This window comes from Girardinichthys multiradiatus, chromosome Y (assembly GCF_021462225.1).
Source record: "Girardinichthys multiradiatus isolate DD_20200921_A chromosome Y, DD_fGirMul_XY1, whole genome shotgun sequence".
NCBI classification, from domain to species: domain Eukaryota; kingdom Metazoa; phylum Chordata; class Actinopteri; order Cyprinodontiformes; family Goodeidae; genus Girardinichthys; species Girardinichthys multiradiatus.
Window position 1 is genome coordinate 8,378,221 of NC_061818.1, and position 25,431 is coordinate 8,403,651.

Below are 25,431 nucleotides of genomic sequence, written 5' to 3' on the forward strand. Positions count from 1 at the left end.
TTTTTTTTTTTTTTGGACATTCCAGCCATTTTGTAATAAGCCCAATATGCCCTAGAGAGTTTAGTAGGATAATAATCCATGCACATATGGTCAAAATATACTTTTAGTGAGTTTGGAGGATAATGTCATTATTATTGTAGAATCTGGGTTTTAGTATCATCATATTTGTGTGTATGAGAGAAGAGAATAGATATGATATTCATTCACCAATAGTAACTATTATCACTGTTGAACGTAATGGCTGTTTCCTGCCTCCTTTCTTATATGCAAAACAGCAATTGTCCCCTGATGAGTAAATAACAGAAAACTATAAGACTGATAGAGGTCTTTCATCTGACCAAAAAAAAAAACCCTATTGATAATAATAGTCATTTCCACAATATTCAGCATATCTCTCCCCACACAACATCACCTATTCTTCTCATCAATCCTCACCTCGTCTCTGCCCTATACTCATTTATCTTCCTGCCACTCATTCCACCCATTCTTCTGCCCTCCCAGCTCTGTTTTGTCCTCTTCAAAGTAGGTCTCCTGGTGTCAGTGTCTCTCAGTGGCAGCAGTGATTAATCACTCATATTGCCGGCATGGTTAGCGATTACCACCAGAGCTGCCTGATTCATCTTTGAGGGGGAAACTATCAGCACATTATGTTGCATTGATTTCCCCCCAAATTGGCGTGTCAGAGCAGAACAAGGGCTTTTTATGATACGGGTTGACATGTCCTTGGTACTGTTTTATGTCTTACCATCAAACTTTTCAGTGATTGGAAGAATAGAAAAACCTCCATTGTTCTATCAAAATACATAATAATTCCTCAGCAGGAACTGAACAGATTATCTGAATGTTTTTAACAGAAAATTAAAAAAACAAGGACACAAAATTTCCCATGAAAGTTTAAATCTGGTATCCAAAAAGTCATCCAGGCGTGTCAGCATATGACTTTATCTGATGAAATATGTGGAAATTATCATTAGAGGTCATTTATTTACTTTAAAATACCAAAAGGAAGCAGTTTTTGAGTTGTTTTAACAAGGACAACCTTTAAAGGGAACGGACGTTGGAAGTGCAGGCAAGTCCCCTTAATTTATGAGCATCAATTGGGGCTTGTACATCAAGGTGGCCTGGACCATTTGATGCAGAATCTAGTCTTGATTTAATAAAGTCAAACACACAATTAGAATTCTATCTTGAGATATTTTTTTTGTAGAGCAAATCTGTCCTGGCACATGTAGGCAACCAGCCTCTCTATGCCTAAATTGCTGGGCTATAGCAAGCCGTTTTAACATAAAATAGGCTTTGTCTGATGCTGCAGTTACATTCTTAGTATTTAAAAATGAGATTTGACTAGTCACAACTACCTATTGACTATCTGGAATGGCAGTTTAAGATATCTGCATTTTCATTCTGACCTGTCAGAAGAACAATTGAAGATATCTTCAATCACATTATCTTGAATTGGAGCGTTCATTCAAATTAATGGTGAATCTAATGTCATTTATACTAGTCAAACTATAATTAGTTTGACTGTGATTTATCTTTTAAAGTTTGATTTTAGGGTAATTAACTAATATTCCAAGTCATAAATTAATTTCAGATATTTAGAATGTAAGTGTGGTGAAGCCAATTTTATGTTAAAGTGCTCTGCCATACAGTTTGAGGATCTAAACCATTCTTTCTGCTTGTAAAAAAAAAAGGTTTTTTTGACATCAAGATGCCAGGATTTGCTTTATTTTGCTTTTCTCTTCTTAAAAAAAAAACCCAAATTCATTATTGTCATTGGGTATGAGCTAGAAATAAGGTATCCAAACTAATTCCTGAAAAGGTTCGAAATTCATATTGATATATTAAAACAGATTTTTAAATATCTAAAAATCCTATGTTTCTTTAGCATAAATAAAGCTCTCTGTGCTCTAGCGATGTAATGGCCATTCGAGGCGTTTAGTTTTTTTGTTTTATGTCCTGTTTAGTAAGTGGTCCTCCATTCTTTTTGTGCTGCGGTTCATATTATGTTGTTTGTGTCTTTGGCATGAGCTCAGCATGATCCACAGCCCTCTGGCTCAGACACACAAAACACTAACAAGACTTCCACAATCAAACAGAAAACTTCCCTTAAGTAAGTCCTTATCCACTAGTTGTTGCATGGATGTTGTGTGGTTTCACAGTCATCACTGTGAGACCGCACAATATTTACATGTTAATGCACATTTAAGCAAATGTGCATCAGTGTGTGTGATGTCAGTTGTGTACATTTGCTTTGTTTCCGTCGTTTTCTTTGGTTGCATGCATCCTATACTTCGTTATTACACTGTTATTTCAGAATAGGTTTAATATGCCTTGTTGATTGTATTTTGTCAATAACACCATAAACAGGGGAACTCCACAACAGGATTTTGTGTACTACCTCTAATTACCAAAAACACTACTTTATTAAATATTTTTGCTGTACAGCAGCTCTCATTTAACAATTTATTTACTTAATCTGGCTTCTTTTCTTTGCATGTTAGAATTTTTTCTCTATGGTTCCACATTTGAAGGACAGCATAATATTGGGTCAAATGTGGATCTAATGCAAAAATAAGTGTCTAAAGAGGGAATGTTAATCAGTAAGCTGGAGAAAACAGGAAAGATGATAGAAAGGAAACAAACAAATTGTTCATGACTGCTGATTTGAATTATTCTAACAACTTCTATAATGGCATTCTTTTGTAAAATGTTGTTATTCTCCCTTTTAGCAGGAAAGCTGTAAAATGCAATACAATATAATACTAAAAGGTGTAGTGACAGCTTACATTACATGGCACACATGCAGCATGGTGCAAGCCCCCTTCCCAACAAAAACTGGCTCCTAGTTGAGCTTAAACAGGTTAAGTCATGTACATAGTTCACAATTTAAAATATTCTAAAAAAAATCATATTCATTTATAATTATTCCACAGAAAAAAAAAAATTTTTTTTACATCTTTCACGTAATTCAAGTATTATTTGCAGTCTGGTCTTTGCAGCTTTGCTCACCTTTTTTCTGACATAAAATGTATTTCCATATGGCTAAATTTCAATAAAGCTACCTTCATTCATATATTTTTCCGCTTTAGTTGTTAGAAAGCAAAATGAGGCTAAAATTGTGACTAGAGAGAGGGGGAGACATTTGGTAAATGTTGCCAGGTCTGGGACTTGAACCCAGGACAGCCGCCTCGAGGACTTAAGCCTCGGTATATGGTTGCATGCTTAACCCCTACACCATCAATGCCCCGCCCAACAAATTGGTAGTTCACAAGCCAAGGAAAACAGACAAGTAAGAGTTTGCATATTTTTCTTATGCCTTTAACATACAGATAGCATTTTTGCCAATTATGGGTGTTGAGTTATCCATTTTTTGGGTCAAAATGGTATCATGATCATTACACATTGTAGCATATATGTACCTTTTTTTAACAAAAAAAGAGCACCGCTGTATGTGAAATTAACCTATATTTTACCTTACATTTATAGAAAAGACCCTGGAAAGAAGATTTGATGAAACTAAAGGAAGACAGAGTGTAAACCACTGGACTTATTACAAAATAGAGTGACTAAGAATTGAAGTCAATTTGCAGAGAGACAAAAATAGAAGGAGGGAGAGAAAGAAAAAGATTCAGCATTTCCCATGGGGCCTTGACTGCTTGTTAAAATGTCCTGTCAATGAAACGATAGTAATAACACATACACACATGCACTCTTACTCTCATCCAGACATGCATTGTCCCTGCATGATAAACTTTGAATAAGTCTCTTTCTCTCCCCATGTCTATTATCTGCTAGAATGGACTGCTTCTCTGCCAAAAATATTTAATCTGTGACGTCAAATAGAGCCTTGCTTAATTATCTTTCTTAGTGTCACTGTGTGTGTTTGCTTCTTTGTAGCTCAGGGCTTTTGCTCTCTCTAATTATTATCCAACACAAACAAAGGATATATGCTCTGCTTTACATTAAAAAAAACATGCTTTGAAAGCACTTATTCTTCATCACAGCGAGGTTGCAAGATCTGCTTATTGCTCTCATACTCTTGCTCTCATACTTAGAAAAAACTAAATAAGATTCACATGGTTCATAAGGCATTTGCTGAAGAAATTCACAGTAAGTAAAAGACGTAATTACACCAATGTGGATAGTGCAATGTTTTTTCACTGTGAACAATATAATACCAAGATAGATACTTTTTGTACTGGTTTATTTAGCCGTTTTAAAAATACTGCACCAGTTTGTCTTTATTAAAAAAAAGTGTCCATATAGCTTAATTTTATTTAATTGTCTTTTCTATTCAGTATAATTAAATAACACAAATTAGCAGACAAGTCAAACAACTAAATACAAATTTCAAAATCAAGATTTTGGAGACTCCAGGTTAATCAATTTATACAGATTCAACAAGTTTTCTTTATATGCCTGTTAAAGATGTGCAAAAACCATAAAAATAAATGTAACTTTTTTGAAGCGTAAAAATCTCACATATTCTTTTTTATCCAACTTTTATTTTGTGTACATTTATTTAGTGGGTGTAAAATGCTTTATGTTCTCCTTGGATTCAATGATGACATCACACAAAGAGCCATTGTCTCTTCTACTAGACTGGATGAGGATCCATATTTATCTTGCCACCACACAGTGAAGAGGAGGGTGAGGAAAGAACAAAAGATTTTGAAACTCACTGCACAAAAACTGTAGCATAGGCGGGCAACCTGTCGCCAACCTCCATAATAACCATCCCAAGCAATCTGTATATCTACCAGTTGTTTTTCCTCATGCATGCTAGGAAAAAGCCTTGTTTGTCCTAGCATCATTAATATTAACCTGTGGAGTTTATAAACTCTAATAGGATGTTGTTCTGGATTGTCACTGTATTCATTAATGTCACTCTGTCTTGCCAAGGTTGTTCATGTCCCTGCCTGGTTGCCACACCTGTCTGCTTGTCACGCCTGCCTCTGCTACCACCTGCCTGAGTTAGTTTTTTTTAAATAAAACTTTTACTCACCCCAACTCTGGCTGCTTGTCTGCATTCTGGGGTCAACTCCTACACCACGTCCTGACATTACTATAGATCAATACAGCCCAGTTCCGCTTTAGATCTATACCTAATAATGAGAAAAACTGTCTTGACTGTGACCCATTTTATTTTCCTTATCTTCCCAGAATTTTTATCTACCATGTCCTTTTTTGTTAGAATTTAATAAAAATTGATGATCCTGTTACAGCAATTACACTTATAGCTATAATTACAATTATACTTGGGTATAGTCACTTTAAAGGACATGAAAAGGTGCAACTGTGAGTAATTTTAAAGTGATTTCCCAAAAGCAGACTAATTTGTACTCCTGTTTGAGAGAAAGCTCGAGTCGGGATTACAACCCGGTGATCTAGCCAGAAACTAGTAATCATTTACCAGCATTTACACAGTGAAATTGTAATATAATCACTTCAAAGTCACGGGAAGGATATAACATTCACATTTGATAAATAAAGCCTCAGATATGAGTCCCAAATGAAAACACACACACACACACTGAGGAGCAGCAGCAGCGTCTTGTCTGGTGTCGTTATTTGTGCCTCAGAACATAAATGACTTAAAACCCTAAAATATTATTTTGAATTAAGGATGTTCTGCCTCTTTCATCTCAGAGGGTTGTTGGGCAGAAAACACCCTGGTTCCAGTAAGTTACTACTGGCTCAGATCATATCTTTTTAGCTGTTTTTGAAGTCACTAAAGGGAAAACTGCTGTTTTTAACATTTTACATTTTCTTCAACATAAAAAGTACCAAATGTTACCAAATGGTTGCTCAGTATGAGGGATTGCTACTGCTGTTAAGGACTCAATGAAATCAATGGTCTACTGTCACTACATTCTGGTTCAGGAGGAGGAGGAGGGATTGCTGCAAAGTCAGTGACTAGGTGCAATCAGCTGGGAGTTGCTTAGATAGAAAACGCATTACCAATTTGCATTTTAAACTAAAATTGTTAAAATTACTGAATCTATCTATAGGATTGGATTTCATTGAATTGTATTTTTGTAACTAAATTGGATCTGCTTGTTTTGTGCCATGAGGTGCATCAGAGCTATACATACAACTGAATACAAACAACTGAATTGAATTGAACTGAGTTGATTTGAACTGAATTGAAAAAGTTTCCTGCAGTGTATAAACACATCGTGTGGCAGTACGTTATGGTGGAAAACAGGATTTTATCTCATCGGGTTGACATGATCAAAACAGTATCTGTATCTTTAAACACCAGATAACCCAGTTCCCTTAACCACACACAAAGCATGTCATGCAATGAGATGTTTTCTCATTGTGTAGCGAGAAGCTGCGTTAACATACGTATCTTTTTATGTAAGTGAATAATTATGCATCTCAATCTTGAGTTTTCAAAAAGATACCAACTTGTTTGCCAAAAAGAAAGTGTCATATCGGATATGCCCATCTAAATGAAGAAACTACATCTGCTTTCGATCAAAACAAGAAATAAAATATGTGTTATGATTTCAATATTACATAATCTTTTATTGTTTGTGTTTAGTTTTGTTTGCTGCAGCTTTTATGGATTGAATAAGGAGTTCTGTTTACTTGGCATTTCAGTTGGTTTCCACAGATATTTTTAACTATTTTGTTTTGCTCTGGCTATTTTATGCTTGTCTGTTTATATTTAGCAAGTGCCCACTGAGGATCTTTATGTTTTCCTTTTTTTGCCTTTCTCTTCCTGTTGCCACAACAGAGCTGCTAAATCCAGCAGATCAAAGAGTATCTGCCACATGTGTAAAATATAGAAGGATATTGATGGAACAATAAATATACTAGTTATTGGTGTTGTCTTTATTCTTCAGTCAAAAACCCAAATATCAGTTCTTTAGAGCTTCATCTGTGTGTTTGCTTTGGTGATCAGACCGGGTGTGTGTTTTGAGTACATGTGCATGTGATCAGACCAGACAGTGCATGATGCTATCAGCAGCAGAGGATATGAGGACTGCTATTTTTAACTCGTCTCAATCTCAGTGTGGACTCCGTTTCCTACCTCGTGGAGCAGGTGTGTGTTTCTATGGGCGTCGATTTGGGTGTGTTTGAGATTCTGCAACAATATGTGGTGTTTAAAAGTGGGAAACAATGTGGGAAATGTGTTAGACAGGGCATGAGTGACAGGATGTCTGTGTATGTGAGTGTGTTTGCATGTGTGGATGCCAGTTGCTAAAGGTTTGAGTGGAACGCAGACATGTCACACTTGACAAGGGTAAAATGAGAAGCCATAATTGACTGTTTTCCAATGTCACAGATTGTGAGCATTCCCGATTAGGAACAATATAACGCTCAACTTCTTTACATAAACTGTCCTCTGCTTGTGTTCCATTTCTACTGTTTTTGTTTTTAATGTAATGTTATTTTGTTTATTTTAACCACACCGGCTACTTTATTAGGTACACCTACCTATTTACCTTCAGAACTAACTTAATTCTTTGTTGCATAGATTCAACAAGGTGTCAGAAACATTCCTTAGAAATTTTAGCCTATATGAATGTTATAGCATCATGTTGTTGCTGCAGATTTGTTGGCTGGACATCCATAATGCAGATCTCCTGTTCCACCACATCCCAAAGGTGTTTATTCGTTAAACCAGTTTGACGTAATTTAAAGTTTTTGACATAGTGGATTATTCTGCTGGAAACTATGCTCAGTTGCCCCAAAATGTGTCAAGAAAGTATTCGCCACATCATGATACCACCACCAGTAGCCTGAACTACTGATGCAATGCAGGATGGATCCATGCTTTCCTGTTGTTTATTATAATTCTGACCCTACCATCTGAATGTTGCAGTTAAATTGAGCCTTATCAGACCAGATAATGTTTTTACACACCATTATTGTCCAATTGTGATAAGCCTGGATAAACTATAGCCTATTTTTCCTGTTCTTAGCTGACAGTAGTGGCACCTGGTGTGTTCTTCTGCTGCTGTAGCCCATCTGCTACACCATTTGACACATTATGCTTTCAATCAACCAATCAAGCTTTTTTTATAGAGCACTTTACACACCTGGAATGCTGTACAGGTAATAAAAAGAAATAAAAACACAAAATAGGAAATACAATACAAAATCTACAATAAAACTAACATAACAAAAGCATTTAAAACAGTAAGAAGACAATAGCTCTATGAGGTAGAAAGGGTTTGATTTTAGTGATCAACCTCAGATGGTAGAAGCTAGACTGGACTGTGGCACTGGCTTGTTTATCAAATGTTTATCAAAATACTTGAAAGCAGAACAGCTAAAAGAATTTAAATGACCAATTGCACTGCTATACAATGTGAGCAAGTTACTTTTCCCAAAAACTATCACCTTTGTCTTATTTCTATTGATGCAAAGTTAAGCTCCTTCCAAGTTCTAATGTCCTTTAAACAGTTTAACTGGTTTCCTACCGACTGGCTTCCACTTGCTTTTAGCAGGTGAAAGATTTGTACATTGTGTGCAAAACAATGAAAATTTCTTCCTAAAAATGGACACCAGACGAAGCAGATAAAGGGAGAACAGAATAGGTCTTATGGTGGAGCCTTGAGAAACATCATAATTCAAAGGAGCCTTAAGATGGAAAGCTGACCCATTTGGACAGAGAAGGAGAACCTTCTGACAGACAGGAAAGAGCAAAACCAGTTCAAGGTCTTGCCCTCCACACAGACTAACTGGTCCAAATGTGATACTAAAAACTTTCAGAGAACATATTCTGCAAAGGTTGGTTAAAAAAAACAACAACTTTATTTAAGCTGCTGTTCCCTTTCCATGAACCCGTCTGCCCATTATCCTCTGACCCCTGACATAAATTAGGCCTTTTCATCCACACAGCTGTCACTAACTGGATATTTTCTCAGTACACTTTGTAAACCCAACAGATGGTTGTTTGTTAAAGCTCCAGTAGATCAGCAGTATTTAGCACACTTAGACAAACTAAACCATGTTCACAGTGATTTAAACTCCCTTTCTTCTCCACTATGATGCTGTTTGAACTTTAGCAAGCTGTCTTCCCCACATATAGAATCCTAATTGCATTGGCATATGTAATTTTTAGTCACTTATTCTCTACCTTGTATTGTTTTATCAAAGACAAACCCAGTAAAATACTTAGAAGCATGTGGTTCTAACATTTAAAAATGTAGCAAAGTTTAAGGGATATGAATTATTTTGCTATGCAATGTATGTTCACAAAAAGCCAGTTTAACAAACATCAGTTTGAATTTATAATGACTGCTAAATTTGTACATATTCATGTCTTTCTTACGAACTTTCTTAAGAATCTACTTTTATTGCAAAATGCATTAATTTACAAATTTTATTGAAAATTTTGAAATATAATTTGCAGTATTCAGTACAATTCATTACTATTAAATTATTAAAGACAGTGTGCTTATACAGTTTAAGCCCATTTCTCACTTAGTGTCATAAACCACTTTAGAAAAGAAAGAAAATCAAACATGTGTAGTTCAAAATATATTAACATAGAAAACTTTAACCTCCTTCTGTTTTATTACATGCAAGGCTGTGTGGACAGCTCTCTTTATTTTGCCGTTCACTGTGGGAGTTTCTTCTGCTGCTGTGATGAACACAGGGACTGACAGGTTTTACACCATGACCTCCTCCTGTCCCACCCAACCACCCAGCTTTAGCTTCTACCACATCTGAGTACACACACACACACACACACACACACACAGCTCCAAAGCAGCAAATTCCCCAAAGAGCACTTGAGCCTGAGCGGAGAGTGAGGAAATCCCACATACAGATACAATATCATTAAAGAGCACTCAAGGATCTTTATGTACAGTAGAGGGAATGAAACAGAATCTGTTTGCTTATTTTCTCCCAGTGACAAAAATACAGACAACAATGAATTCCCGTCTCACTAAGAATCTATCAGGGTGGGAGAAAGGAAACACTAGCTCATAAACATAGCAAAGAAATGACTCAATACAGCAATGCAAAACACAAAGACATGCACATTATAGATGTTATGTGTTTTTTCAAATTTTAGAAAAAAACATTTAAACATCTTTTACATACACAAACTCTCTCCATTTATCAAACACTCCCTCCAGGATTAAGTATTTACTTTATCTCTCCCTGTGGAACCACATGTATAAAATTAATATGAATTTGCTGTAATGCTGCTGTAAAATGCAAATAATCATTTAAGTGCTGTTGTCACATGAACCCACTGGGACATACATTTTCTTGTTTGATATATTTTTATTATATCATGCTCCAACACTGCTTCCAAAACTAATGACTTTCTGCAGAGATTTGCAGAAGTTAATCACATTGTTTTCTTAAAATTAACCTTATAACACATGTCTTATAATGTTAATTTTAATAAAACAAAGTGCACAGTAAATATCAGTTTTTTTCTGTGTAGCCAATTCTTGAACCAGTTTAAAAAAATATATACATTAATAAAAATGCTTAACTTCCTGCACATTTACCAGAAGTATTGCACACTCATATTTGGTAAATGTATAGAGCATAATAAAGTTTTATTGACAACTTTTAAGGTCATAAAAGGTTAAGACAGGCTTACTACCTGTGTGTTCTGGGCAGTTTAAGGCTAGCAAAGATGCAGGTTGCAAACCAATTTGTCTTAAACATTTATTAAAACTCACATGTCTTTAAATCTGGAAACTGGAGCACATTTATATGAACAGACACTTTCAAACTAATTTTTCCCAGGCTGTGATTCATTCAGTGACAAAACAGCATTTTGCCAAAGTATTCACTAATCCATCCATTTTAATAATCTCTGGTTCCTCTCTAGAACATTCAATGAGTAAAAAGCTAGGTGCACCCTGGACAGGTTGTGCATCCATCACACTGCCTTGATGGTCAGTAATAGGCATTATTAACATAAAGTCCTTAATGACACCAAATGTTAGAGATTCTACAATAACTATTTTCCACATTTCTGAATTCCTGTAGCAGCTAGCTGCACAGTACTACTCAAGTTAGCTTGAAACACTACCTGTACTTTATCAAATGCAGTGCGGAGTGTTGGATGCAGTGATGTAAGGTATGCTGCCACTGGAATTTAGAGTACTGAGGACAGCTTCTCTGTCTGTCTAGTTTGGATTGCCTGGAGAACAGTACTTCCCTGACTGCACTGAGACATGTATAACAGGTAGGAGAAGAAGAATTGTGATGTGAGGTTGTTTTTTAAGGGTTGGGCTTGGCCTCTTAGTGCCAGTAAAAATAACTCTAAAAGCTGCAGCATGCAAAAACATTTCAAACTACAAACAATGTCAAACTACCGGCTATATAGGACCAGTGGAGATGGTCTCTTTCCAGTTCCAACACGTCTGAGCAACAGTGTGCAAAGCAAGGGCAGGAAGAGCCTAAATGAAGAAGTTTGGTGTGAAGGAACTTCCTCAGAGCCCTGACCCACACTTGAAAGAGCCCCATTGTAATGATAGACATTGCAGTCTGTGATTGAGGGATTCCCATTTAATATCAGTCAGTGCCTACTCTGAAAGAACATATAAATATTCCCACAAACAAGACATCTTGTGGTAATGTTTTGAAACGAGACAGATATTGTTTAAGTTAATGTTAATGTAAAGGCAAGCTTTCTAGTGCTTTGGCAAAAGAGTGTGTATTTATATTTTAAAATCCTTCCTTTACACTGTATGTTTGATTACAAAATCATTAATAAAAGCCAACTGGAGCATGTCTCTAACACATACTGTGTCTGAGATACTAGATAGCTGGTGTTAGATGAATGTTTGTATGTAATACAGTTGATATAAATACAGACATGCATAATAAAGAACTGTGAAGACATTTCAAACATGAACATAACTGTGGGAAATAGCTACTTCCACAGTGGTATGTTTGAATTTATTGTGACTTTAAAAATGCAAATAAGTATGACTCACAAACATCAGACTAATAAAGGCATGTAATTACAAAACATAATTCACAAACAACCACAATTACAGCAGTACTTCAACTTGTTGTTCATATCATGTTTTGTCTTAGGTCCATCCTAAGGACACTTCATAACCGACTTATACTTGACTTTTGGCACCAAAGACTTCATATTTCATCACACAAGTCAGCTCACACTTTCTTATGCTTTGAGCCACAATATGTAAGAGTTACTGTAAAAGCATGCTGTGAAGTGTGCATACATCTAGAGTGTACTAAAGTTTTATGTATGACACTTCTGTCCTGCTGTCAGCCCTTTTTCCACCTTTGTATGTCTTACCTAATTTTGCACAATTTAATTTCGTTCACACTATAGTTGCATAATTTTAAATGCTACTTAAATGAACAGAAACAATTTGTCCACGTGTAATAGTGCTTCTCTGCACTGTCCAAGCTCATGTCTGAGTTTGGCTGAATTAAGTGGCAAATGATTCTCCGTCAGATTTAATGGGGTGGATATTAGTGAGTACAACTGTCATTCCCCAGAACAAGGCCTGGAGTTCTGCAGCCCTTTGTACCGCACCAATCCAATTTTGTCTTAATTGAATTGTTCAGAGCCCCTCGTCCATATATTTCCTTCGCAGGAAGATTATTACTTTCAATCTCTGCATATGTTTGTATTTGTATGGCTGAGGGAGCTTGAGAGTGTGTGTACACATTTTGTGCCAACTTTTAAATTATCTGTGTTTGATTGATGTTTCTGTGATGCAGGTTGAACCTAGTAGATTAATTCAGAAAATGAAACAAAAATACAACTGAATACTCAAACTAATCTTCTCCCCTCTTCTATCCCGACTTTCTCTTTCTCTCTATCCCTCATATTGACAGGATGTAAAGTCGACATTCTTCCAGTTTGGTGCTTCTATCCAGCAGGAGGCTCTGTTAATGCTGAACATCATGGAAGAGTATGACTGGCATGTGTTCTCAATTGTCACATCAAAGTTTCCTGGATACCAGGAGTTCATCAACATCCTAAAAACTACAGTGGACAACAGGTAGGCTCATTACCTTTATATTTACTTTTATACTTTGGAAAAGTAAAAACTAACAAACAAAAACTTAAATCTACATCACTTCTAGCACTGTCAGCATTGGATCTTTTTCCCTTATTACCTACTCGACCATATGTATTTTTTAGGATTTTCTATTTGTAAAGTTTACTTGGTACCAGGCCCTTTTTTAGTATCTCCTTGGCCGGGGTTCCAAGGGAGCCAAGTTTGGCTAAAATAGAGACTGAATGGATAAGGGTCGGCCTCAGTAGTTACTAGAGCGACTCCATTGTTGGCTGCTCACAAGTACCAGCAAACAACAAAGCAATGTCGTAAGAAGCACAAAACGCTGAAAAGCTATTACCCGAACATCAAGGATCACAATGGCTGAAATGGTCAAAACCAAAAAAGTTGGAAGTGGTTCAACCAAATGGGCACTATTTATGGGCACTGACCGGTGAGCAATGGGAGAAAGAGTGGCCTCGACTTGGCCACTGCGTTACTGGATTCCATGATGGATAAGGGTGAGTGTTTTGTGACTTTAAGCATTTTTATGTTCTTTAACCTATTGGTGATAATCATACTTTTTCTGAAAGTAAAGCTGTTGCTTCCTGCATGAAGACAGTAGACAAGATAACTAGTTAGTATTATGTGCCCTGCCTGTATTTTTCACTTGATTTCTCATGTTAAATTATGTGTTGAGGGTGTACTTAAGTTGTGTGTTGTTTTTTTTTTTTTCATTCCAGAATCTCTTTTTAGATGCAAGGGGTATTCTTCCACCTTTCTTAATTTGGACTCTCCAAGCTCCCCTGCTTCTGCCCCCACATCTGTTGTAGGAGAGGCTATCCTATTTTGTTTATTGGTGTTTGTATTTTTGTGCTGTCAGTAATAAAGCAAACTGTGACTTACATGCTTGCATTTCCTACTTTATCTGTGCATACACTAGAAGGGGTCAATAGTACAAAACTTTTGGGACACTTGACATAATTTTCCAGTCTGAAAAGAAATACTACTATTTTGTGCTCCTTGTGTTAATGGATTTGTATGTGGACTCAAATCAGATAAAAAATACAGTATGTTTTAGGATTTTAACTGTGTTCATTTACATTTTGGTCATTGTAGGGCTGAAAAATATTAGAAAGTCATGTAATTGCAACATTTTTGGTGAAACTGCAATGGCTAAATCATTTGTAATAAATCCACATTTTCACCAATCCTCTATTTTTAAACAGTTCTTCCATTACTCCCTGTGTCTTCTGGCATGTCGGGCACTGTAATCTCTATCAGATGTGAGCATCTACTATGATGAAAGTCCACCTGAGCGGCTTAATATTGTCTACATTGAAAATGCACTGATGATATAAAGTGTTCAACACGTTAACCCTTTTTACAGTATATATATATATATTTGAACAGTTTCACAGATTTGAAATTCCCACCAGATCTTGGTAAAAACCCAAATGTTCTACACATACAAAGAAATCAAATAAAATGTTCACATATAAAACACAGGATTGATCATGGCTGAAATAAAATTTTACTGCCTTTTTGATAGGTAAAGAGTAATTTATTTTTTTTTGTTCTTGCCTATTGTTGCAATAGAAGAACAAGGACAGTGTAACCACACAGGTGAACCACACAGGTCAGGAATAAAGTTGTTGCAAAGTCTAAAGTTAGCTTTTGAAACAAAATCTTGCAAGGCTGTAGAAGACTTAAGACTGGGATGGAGGTTTACTCTCCAGCAGGATAATAACCCTTAACATACAAGCCTCAACTGCACTGGTTTACATTAAAACATATTAATCTGTTAAACGGGGACAGTCAAAGTTTAGAAGGAAACCTAATTAAAATTCTGTGACTAGTTTTGAAAATTGCTTGTCATTGATGCTCTTTGTTCAGTCTGCCTGAACTTGCACTATATTGCAACTCTGAATCAGGAAATATGTCACTCTCTAGATGTGCAAAAACATACCTCAAAGACTTGCAGCTCTAACTGCAGCAAACATATTGACTTAGCTGGGCTGCAAATAGTCCAATATTGGGTATGTGCTTCCCTGAATTCATGACAAACAATTTTAATGAAATACTTTGACGTTTGTGGTTTCAATGTGACTAGGCATGGGCTGGATATTACAATCAAGATATACTGAGGTTTCTAAAAGTTATGGTTTTATTGTATTATAATGTACAGTGCTTTTATTGAGGTGCCAGAGAAAGTGCCAGAGCATAGCATGATGCAGAGCTCCCGTTTCTTCACCAGTTGCTGAACACTACCTGTCAGGTTGCTGAAAGAGGACTACTACACCTATCCGATGCAAGAAAAACTAATTGGTTAGTTCGGAACAATTTAAAAAAAGTCACAGACATTAGCCTGACTAATAAGCTAGCTAATATCAGTTGGTGCTGATGGCTGTGGGCAGGAAGGATCTCCTGTGGAGGCTTGTCTTACAGAAGATCTGAAGAAGACTCTGACTGAAGACACTCAGTGTTCTCCATAATGTTCTTCATTATATGAAGAATCTTTCTTTCCACAATGATCTCCAGAGGTTACAGAGGAGTCCTCAGAACAGAGCCAGCCATCTTTATCAGCTTGTTGAGCTTTTTTTAATCCCTGGCTCTGGTGCTCCTACCCCAGCAGATGATGACAGAAGAGATCACGCTCTCCACAACAGATTTATAGAAATTATGCAGCATCTTGCTGCAAACACATATTATAAATATAATAATCAATATATTTAGAGCAGTATGAATAATTCTTTATTTTCTCATTTAAATAAAACTGTTTATATCTGGTTCTATTTATTTTATTTTTATTTTTGTGTTAATGCTGTAGAACCCATGATATATATATATATATTTTTTTTCCAATCATATATCATATTAATCAGTACTGGTCTCTAATCAACACAGTGAGGAATGATGCCATTTTGGAATTTTTTTATTATGTTCAGCTTCTGCTTACTCTGTGGGCTAAAACCTGCTGAGAATCATTTTACAGCACAGACTTTAATATTGACATTCCATTTAGCCTTAATATATTTTCCCTAACAATTAGCACCTTGCACCTGTTAGGATTCTTGCCACAATAACCAGTGATATTAACTATAATGGGTGATTACTGCTGCCCCAGCCAACACTTGAGCATCTATTAGTTAAATATTAACATTTTATTCCTCTCCCTTTTATTGCTTTAGTTTTGTGGGCTGGGACCTGCAGAATATAATAACTCTGGATGCCATGGAGGAAGACAGCCGGTCTCAGATCATGCTCAAGAAGGTCCAGTCTCCAGTGGTACTGCTCTACTGCTCTAAAGACGAAGCGGTATACATCTTGGAGGAGGCCCGCTCTCTGGGCCTAACTGGATTTGGTTACATCTGGATTGTGCCATCACTCACAACTGGGAACCCCGAAATAACACCAGAAGCGTTTCCATCGGGGATGATTTCAGTGTCATACGATGACTGGGACTATCCATTGGAGGCACGAGTTCGCGACGGACTGGGGATCATAACATCTGCCGCAGCAGCTATGTTGGTGGAGTACGGCGACATCCCTGAAGCCAAAACATCCTGTTATGGACAGATGGAAAAGACATCAAAGCTGCCACCTAGTGCACTACACAAGTAAGAGTTTCTATTAATCTATTTTGGCATTCATGTTGTATATACATGTTTACTAGATTTGCTTTAATATAGTGCCTGTAAATAGATTGTAATGGATCTTGGCCATTGATCCTCTTTTTCCATTTTACGGTAATGCTAATGCAATTTGAAAGCTTATGTTTGATTTTAGCCATTTTAAGTGGGGGTAAAAGGGGGTGTCCAAATTTATTCCATACCAGACATTTTTTGGTTTTATTTACATTATCCAGAAAATTTAAAAGGTCTTCAGTTTTTGTTATTTCTTTATATCACTTCAGGTTTTCTGTATGGATGAAATTGCTGTTAATGGTTATATTTTCCAGATATGAAATACATGCTTTTCCAGTCAGACCTCACTGACTGCTGTTGATTCTTGTCTGTCCTTTTTGATATGAGGTACAGCAGCGCTGCACTCTGCTATAGTCATGAAGTACAGGTCCTTCTCAAAAAATTAGCAAATTGTGATAAAGTTCATTATTTTCTGTAATGTAATGATGAAAATTTAACATTCATATATTTTAGATTCATTGCACACTAACTGAAATATTTCAGGTCTTTCATTGTCTTAATATGGATGATTTTGGCATACAGCTCATGAAAACCCAAAATTTCTATCTCACAAAATTAGCATATTTCATCCGACCAATAAAAGAAAAGTGTTTTTAATACAAAAAACGTCAACCTTCAAATAATCATGTACAGTTATGCACTCAATACTTGGTCGGGAATCCTTTAGCAGAAATGACTGCTTCAATGTGGCGTGGCATGGAGGCAATCAGCCTGTGGCACTGCTGAGGTCTTATGGAGGCCCAGGGTGCTTCGATAGCGGCCTTTAGCTCATCCAGAGTGTTGGGTCTTGAGTCTCTCAACGTTCTCTTCACAATATCCCACAGATTCTCTATGGGGTTCAGGTCAGGAGAGTTGGCAGGCCAATTGAGCACAGTGATACCATGGTCAGTAAACCATTTACCAGTGGTTTTGGCACTGTGAGAAGGTGCCAGGTCGTGCTGAAAAATGAAATCTTCATCTCCATAAAGCTTTTCAGCAGATGGAAGCATGAAGTGCTCCAAAATCTCCTGATAGCTAGCTGCATTGACCCTGCCCTTGATAAAACACAGTGGACCAACACCAGCAGCTGACACGGCACCCCAGACCATCACTGACTGTGGGTACTTGACACTGGACTTCTGGCATTTTGGCATTTCCTTCTCCCCAGTCTTCTTCCAGACTCTGGCACCTTGATTTCCGAATGACATGCAGAATTTGCTTTCATCCGAAAAAAGTACTTTGGACCACTGAGCAACAGTCCAGTGCTGCTTCTCTGTAGCCCAGGACTGGGGAATGTGGCACCTGTAGCCCATTTCCTGCACACGCCTGTGCACGGTGGCTCTGGATGTTTCTACTCCAGACTCAGTCCACTGCTTCCGCAGGTCCCCCAAGGTCTGGAATCGGCCCTTCTCCACAATCTTCCTCAGGGACCGGTCACCTCTTCTCGTTGTGCAGCGTTTTCTGCCACACTTTTTCCTTCCCACAGACTTCCCACTGAGGTGCCTTGATACAGCACTCTGGGAACAGCCTATTCGTTCAGAAATTTCTTTCTGTGTCTTACCCTCTTGCTTGAGGGTGTCAATAGTGGCCTTCTGGACAGCAGTCAGGTCGGCAGTCTTACCCATGATTGGGGTTTGGAGTGATGAACCAGGCTGGGAGTTTTAAAGGCCTCAGGAATCTTTTGCAGGTGTTTAGAGTTAACTCGTTGATTCAGATGATTAGGTTCATAGCTCGTTTAGAGAGCCTTTTAATGATATGCTAATTTTGTGAGATAGGAATTTTGGGTTTTCATGAGCTGTATGCCAAAATCATCCATATTAAGACAATGAAAGACCTGAAATATTTCAGTTAGTGTGCAATGAATCTAAAATATATGAATGTTACATTTTCATCATGACATTATGGAAAATAATTAACTTTATCACAATATGCTAATTTTTTGAGAAGGACCTGTATTCTGAATGCTCAAAGCAAAGCTCTGAAGAACAGGATATCCTGTCCACACATGATTGCATGGGATCAACAGAAGAAAATGTTACAAGCAACCCTTCATATTACTGTGCCACTATGAAACGTTTGACAGAAGAAGCAAAATGCTTTGGAAAAAATATTTTTAAAGCAGTTTGCTATGTGTCAGACAGTCAGTAATTTTCTACTGCTTATTCCATAGTGGGTCGCAGGTGCCTATCTCCAGCAGTCTATGGGCAGGAGACGGGGTACACCCTGGACAGGTTGCCAGTCCATCGCAGGGCAACACACAAAAAAACCACACACACACTCATTCATTCATTCAACTAAGGGCAATTTAGAGTTACCAATCAACCTAACAGGCATGTCTTTGGACTCTGGGAGGAAGCCGGAGTACCTGGTGAGAACCCACGGATGCACGGGGAGAACATGCAAATCCCATGCAGAAAGACTCCAGGGCAGGAATCGAACCCAGGACCTTCTTGCTGCAAGGCAACAGTGCTACCAACTGCATCACCGTGTAGCCCTTCTGTGTCAAGACAGTCCTATAGAAATAAATTATACTAAATGAACATTAAAGCTACATATACTGAGGTGAAGTATTGTTAAAACAGGATGGAAGCTCACCCCCCCAAAAAAAATAGAACATCATTTGGAAACAGAGGAAGCTCTCCAGTTAAAATCTTGTAGTAAACAAAATTAAACATGTGACACTGCTAGAAATTGGTGTTAATTTTGTATTCATTTTTATTTAATATTTGAGAATCATTCAGTTCAGCTTTATTCTTATGTTAAACATGTTTGCTACTTTTTTTCAAAACATATATTTATTAAAGAACCCAACACATAGACTTTAGAGCTTTATAAATATACATTAATTTATTTATTCAATCTCAGTGACTTAGTTTTATAAGTTTACCTTATGTAGAAGAACAAAAAGATTTAAAAAAAGAAACAGATCCAGGATCCTGCTCACCTAAACAGAGCTGCAATCATTGTAAATGAGTTAGAGTATAACAATTTTATTGAATAACAAACAAAAATAATAATAATAACAATAATAATAATAATAACAATAAACAAATAGGTTATAGCTGAGAAATTAGCAGTAGGTTTCTTTATGTCCATAATTCAGTAAGAAAGTGATGTACAAAAAATACATGATCTGCAGCAGTCATGCACAAAATGGTATGTTAATAGATATAATATGGAAGTAGGATTGGGAGGAATGAAACTAGACAATGACTAATAAACCCTAAGCTTGTAATGAAATGCCAATGATTTTCCAGTTAGAATAAAACTGAGTTACTCAATACAGGACACTTCGGTGACATTTTGAAATAGAAATAGCAGCAATTGAAATAAACCCTTGATAGTTGATGTGTGTTCTTAAGTGCATCATTTTCTGCAAGAGTTTGTCATTAATCTTTGCATCAAATTTTATGTTAAGGAGTAATTTAGGGGAAAAATGCAATTGCTATCAGGCCAAGGGATCTACATTTACAGCTTGGAAAAAAGAGGGATGTTGGAATTAAACATAGGAGAGAATAATAAAAATCTGTGAATGGAATTTGAGGGGGTAGTTTGTGATTTCGCCAGTGAAGAGTGAGGCAGAGGAAACACTGAGATGTGGTAACAGTGGGAAGCCACTATAAATGAGTGCTCTTTCGATCTGAAGAGCTCCTTGATGAGTCCTTCTGCTCTTCTTCTCGTTAATTCCTGCATATCTCATTTTCTCATCTTTCCTTTCCTCATCTTGCGCTCAACCCCCATCCGCCAGTGGGAGATGTTGCAGGTTTTGCCAGCTCTGTCTGAGTTCCATCTGGCAGCAGAGCACAACCTGGGCACAACCTGTCTTTACATCCCACTGATGTATATAAAAACAATTATACTCTTACATATCAAGTCTCAAGTCTGATTCCTAATTTTTGTTTTACCAAAATAAATCCAGAAAAGTTCTATTTCTCCATTGGACTATATCTTATTTCTGAAACTGTGCATGTCTAGGAAATAATTATGCTGAGGAGAAGTTGCATATAAAAGCAAATAGATGTCTGCCCATCTCTTACCAAACAAGACTAGTTATGTGGGCTTCAAATTTTGTCAAAATGAAAGTTGTTTCTGGCATCACTATTTTACAACAGTGAAAAATGCCTTCATCCCAGGGTTTCTATTGCTAATGTGCAAATAATATTTGTCCCCTTACAGATATCTCCTATTTTTGCTTTTTGTCATGCTTAAATGTTTCTAATTGCAAAACAAATGTTGATATTAGACAACGAATTTGAAAAGTGCTTTTAGAGTTATCTTGAGTTATCTGAGGTATTTATTAAAGGAAGAAGGCTATTCAAACCGATCTGGCCCTGTGTGAAAAAGCACTTGTCTCCTAAATCTTATAAGTGCAGTCAAGAATTTGCAGTAACTGTCAGTCAGCCTTTTACATCATTGTGGAGACACTTTGCCCCACTCTTTTTTGAAGAATTATGTCAGCTGCATTGGCAGCCTGTTTAGGGTGATACCACAGCTCTTAATTGGATTTAAGTGCATACTTTAACTAGACTAATTAGACAGCTTCATATTTGGGCTTTTGGAGCAATTGAGAGGGGGACATGTCTGCTTCGGATCATTGTCCTGCTGCTTAAACGTGTGTTTAAACGAGGCAACGGTAGTTTTTTTTTTTTTTCTTTTTGTATGGCACCATTCACAGACAAGCATATCCAATGTGCTTTGAGGGAATTTACAGGAAAGACAATAAAATCACAGAAACCTTTAAGCTGTGTTTAAAAAAAAATAATATACCTTAAATTTAAGGTCACATTGATGGTCAGACAATCTCCCTCAGGTTTTCCTGGCAGAGAGCAGAAATCATGGTTCCATCAGTTATGGCAAATAGCCAAGGTACTAAGGCAGCAAAGCAGCTCCAGCCTACCATACAATATTATTTTTCTGAAATACTGTTAGTTTTGGGCTGCACGGTGAAGCAGTTGGTAGCACTGTTGCCTTACAGCAAGAAGGCCCTGGGTTCAATTCCCAGCCTGGGGTCTTTCTGCATGGAGTTTGCATGTTCTCCCTGTGCATGCGTGGGTTCTCACCGGGGACTCCGGCTTCCTCCCAGATTCCAAAGACATGCCTGTTAGGTTAATTGGTAACTCTAAATTGCCCTTAGGTGTATGAATGAGTGTGTGTATGGTTGTTTGTGTGTTGCCCTGCGATGGACTGGCAACCTGTCCAGGTTGTACCCTGGCTCTCGCCCATAGACTGCTGGAGATAGGCACCAGCTCTCTTGTGACCCACTATGGAATAAGCGGTAGAAAATGACTGACTGACTGTTAGTTTTACACCATATGTGATGGGATTTATACCTTAGAAAATTCCACTTCCATTTCTTAATTTCATATGATATTTTTTCCAAAAAACATGGGAATCAGCTAAAAGTTTTTTGGAAAAATGTGAGACAGGCCTTCATGCTCTTTTGGGTCAGCAGTTATCTGGGAATTGGAACTCTCCCTGGATGCCATTTTTGGCAAGTCTCTATTGTATTGTTGAATCATGAACACTGACACTGAAGATAGATTATTTGTTGATGCGCTTTTGGAGTAATGTTTGTCATTTCGGTTGGCCAGCCACTGCTGTGAATGTCTACCATTGTTCCATGCTTTCACAATTTATCGTTAATGACTCTTACTGAGGTTTGCTCCAGCCACAAAGCCTTAGTATTTCCCTTTCCAGAATTATAGATGCCAATGCATTTGTTTATCATCTGTTCCTGAATTTGTTTCAATTGCATGACATGATGGGTTGTTGGTTGATATCTTTTAGCCTACTTCATGCAGTGAGACAAACAATTTATTGATTCTACAGGTATTTATCTGGCCCTTGTGTGGTAGTAAAACTGAACTAAAAAATGTGGTTAATCACAGCTAATTCAAGATTTGTTTACTTTTTCACAGAGAGCCAGTTCGGTTTGGATAGCTTTGTTTCCCTTCTGAATAAAATTGTCATTTGAAATCTGCATTTTAGATTTACCCATTTCCTCATTGTCTGATTTTCTATTTTTATTTTTGATAACATGACAAAAAAGGAAAATAATAAAAAAGAAATAAATCTGTAAGGAAGCAAATAGTCAGTCAGTCATTTTCTACCGCTTATTCCATAGTGGGTCACGGGGGAGCTGGTGCCCATCTCCAGCAGTCTATGGGCGAGAGGCAGGGTACACCCTGGACAAGTCGCCAGTCCATCACAGGGCAACACACAAACAACCATGCACACACTCATTCACACACCTAAGGGCAATTTAGAGTGACCAATTAACCTAACAGGCATGTCTTTGGACTGCGGGAGGAAGCCGGAGTACCCGGTGAGAACCCACGCATGCACGGGGAGAACATGCAAACTCCATGCAGAAAGACCCCCAGTCGGGAATTGAACCCAGGACCTTCTTGCTGCAAGGCAACAGTGCTACCAACTGCACCACCGTGCAGCCAGGAAGCAAATGCTATGAATGTAACTACAGTTTTATAAAAAAGGAAGCAAATACTTTTTTATAAAACTGTAGTTACATTCATAGCACTTGCTTGCCCAAGCAAAGCAATTGTTCTTTGCCATTTTTACCAAGGCTTTTAAGGCAGCATAAAAATCCTCTTATTAAAATGTTAATCTTACATTTAATTAATCCATAGCACTATTATATGTTTATGGCCATTTTTGCAAAGACTGCAAAAATGGCCCCTACTGGGGTCACACTAGGACCACAATCAGCAGTCCCAACAGATTAGCGATTTTCTTAGGAAACCCACATATACTGTAGGGAAAAGCCAAATATTCAGAGCCAGCTGACTCTGTACTCCACATTCCCTGCTGCCTTAGGTTGTTAGCCAAGTGATGAGTGTCTACAGATGGTTATGTTGTGGGTGAGAGGGTACAGCCAATATGGCTTTCGGGGTAGGACACTAGAAACATGATTAGTCAACGCTAGGTCAAGGCAACGGGCCAGTATGGGTTGTTAGATGTCAGTTTCTGTCAGGTGAATTAGGAGGATGTGGTTAAGCACACACTCTCACATACAAAGATATGGGCAGATGTGCTTAAATGTACATGCATACTATTTTGAGTCATAATTTCCTATGTCATTTTGATCTAGATTTTAACAATGGCATTAGCCTTAAATGTATCCTTATAGCGTTTACAGTACCTTGGAAAACTATTCATATGCATTCAAACTTGTTCACCTTTTGTCACATTGCACTTTGCCAAAAATTATTTAGGGTTCAGGGTCAGAGGACCTAATTTGTTTAGCCTACATGCAAAATGCTATATGTGGAATGAAACAAACCCTACATGTCAACCCATACCTACAGTGAGAAACAAGGTTACAACCCTAATGATACACCCACAACTGCAATAGAATGGCATATTCATATTGTAGAAGTTTAAACCCAAATCTATTTGAGGGTTTGTGGCAATACCAGAAATATGCTGTTCAAAAACAGTTTTTCTTTTCTATATCGAGCCATTTTGCAAAGAATCTACAATGATTTCAGTTGTTACATGTTGAAAGCTTGTAGAAAGTTTGTCCTAAAACATCTCCACAATATATTTGCACCAAAATCTAGTTCTACAAAGGTTTAAGTTCCAGAGGGTGAATACAAATTCATGCCACACTTTTTAGATTTTGATGTGTAAGAGGACATTCACACTGCTGGTCCAGTCCAAGGATTGGTAAAAGTGAGAAAATTCACACCTTCAGTTGGCGTGGTTTTCTTTCACGCTAAAATGTTTAAGACCGGACCAAACAAAGTCATGCAGTTGCAATGGATTGTTTTGGGGGCAGTATTGCTCCAGTATTATGCTGATTGAGAAGAATATAAGCAAGAAGAAGAAAGTCTGTATCATCAGGGTTTCTGTTGCTACTTTGGTGTTCAAATATAGGTGTGTTCCTGCACCTATTCACAACTGCACGTCAGCCCATAAGACATTTTCAAATTCTTTCATCTTTGGATTCACACTCTTACTATGTTTTTCTTCTAACTCTTCTACTCAAATGCGCTGCTCTTTTCTCATATTGTGTGGTACACTGGGGACCACATGCATTCACACTGCAAGCGAACCGCTCCACGGTCCAGATAAACTGCGCAGAGACCAGCAATTGTTATCTTGCTAAGGTATGGTTCTCTAGTCTGTTTTAGAGTCCGGGATGGGTTCACATCGGCGTAATTCACTCCAAAAACAAAGTACTGTAAATGAACATAAAAACCGTGTTCTTTCCTCCCTTTTCAAAATGATGTTGTGTTGGTCTATCACATAAAATTACAATAAATGTCATTAATGTTTCCAGTCGTAAGAAGGCAATATCTTCATGTTTATGGAATATGAATAATTTTCCAACGTACTGTAGCTACAAACTGTTTATCTGTTTAAAACTCATAAAAGGTAAAAAGTGTCAGACTCATTTTACTTGAGAACATCAATTTGATTCAAGCTGTACGCTCCTTGCAGCTTTAGATGACCCCAAAACAACTGACCAAAAATCATTTTGATTGGAGGTATGGTTCTGAAATGAGAGAAATATGTTGTTTAATTGACTTGTATGGCCCCTGTGCAGTCAGTACTTTTAGCAAAGTTTTACCTCACTCACTTTTCACTGTGAGAGCTGAGATGATAAATCCACTGTGACACATCTAAGAGAAATATGTTTTACAGAGTAATAGAAAATTTAATTAAATAAAAACAGGAGACAAATGACCGACTAAGAGAGCTGGGCAGTGAACCAATCACAGGTGACAGCTTGTGCTCCAGAT

The 25,431-nt window shown here is 37.4% G+C and overlaps 1 protein-coding gene across 1 annotated transcript in view; it reads left to right on the forward strand.

The window, feature by feature from the left end:
* Positions 1-25,431, forward strand: part of LOC124864868 (glutamate receptor ionotropic, NMDA 2A-like) — a 283,980-nt gene that overhangs the window by 161,556 nt on the left and 96,993 nt on the right. The window contains exons 3-4 of the mRNA XM_047359828.1: positions 12,817-12,983; positions 16,172-16,600. Of these exons, the coding sequence (XP_047215784.1) occupies positions 12,817-12,983; positions 16,172-16,600 (596 nt within the window). The remainder of the gene's footprint in view (positions 1-12,816; positions 12,984-16,171; positions 16,601-25,431) is intronic.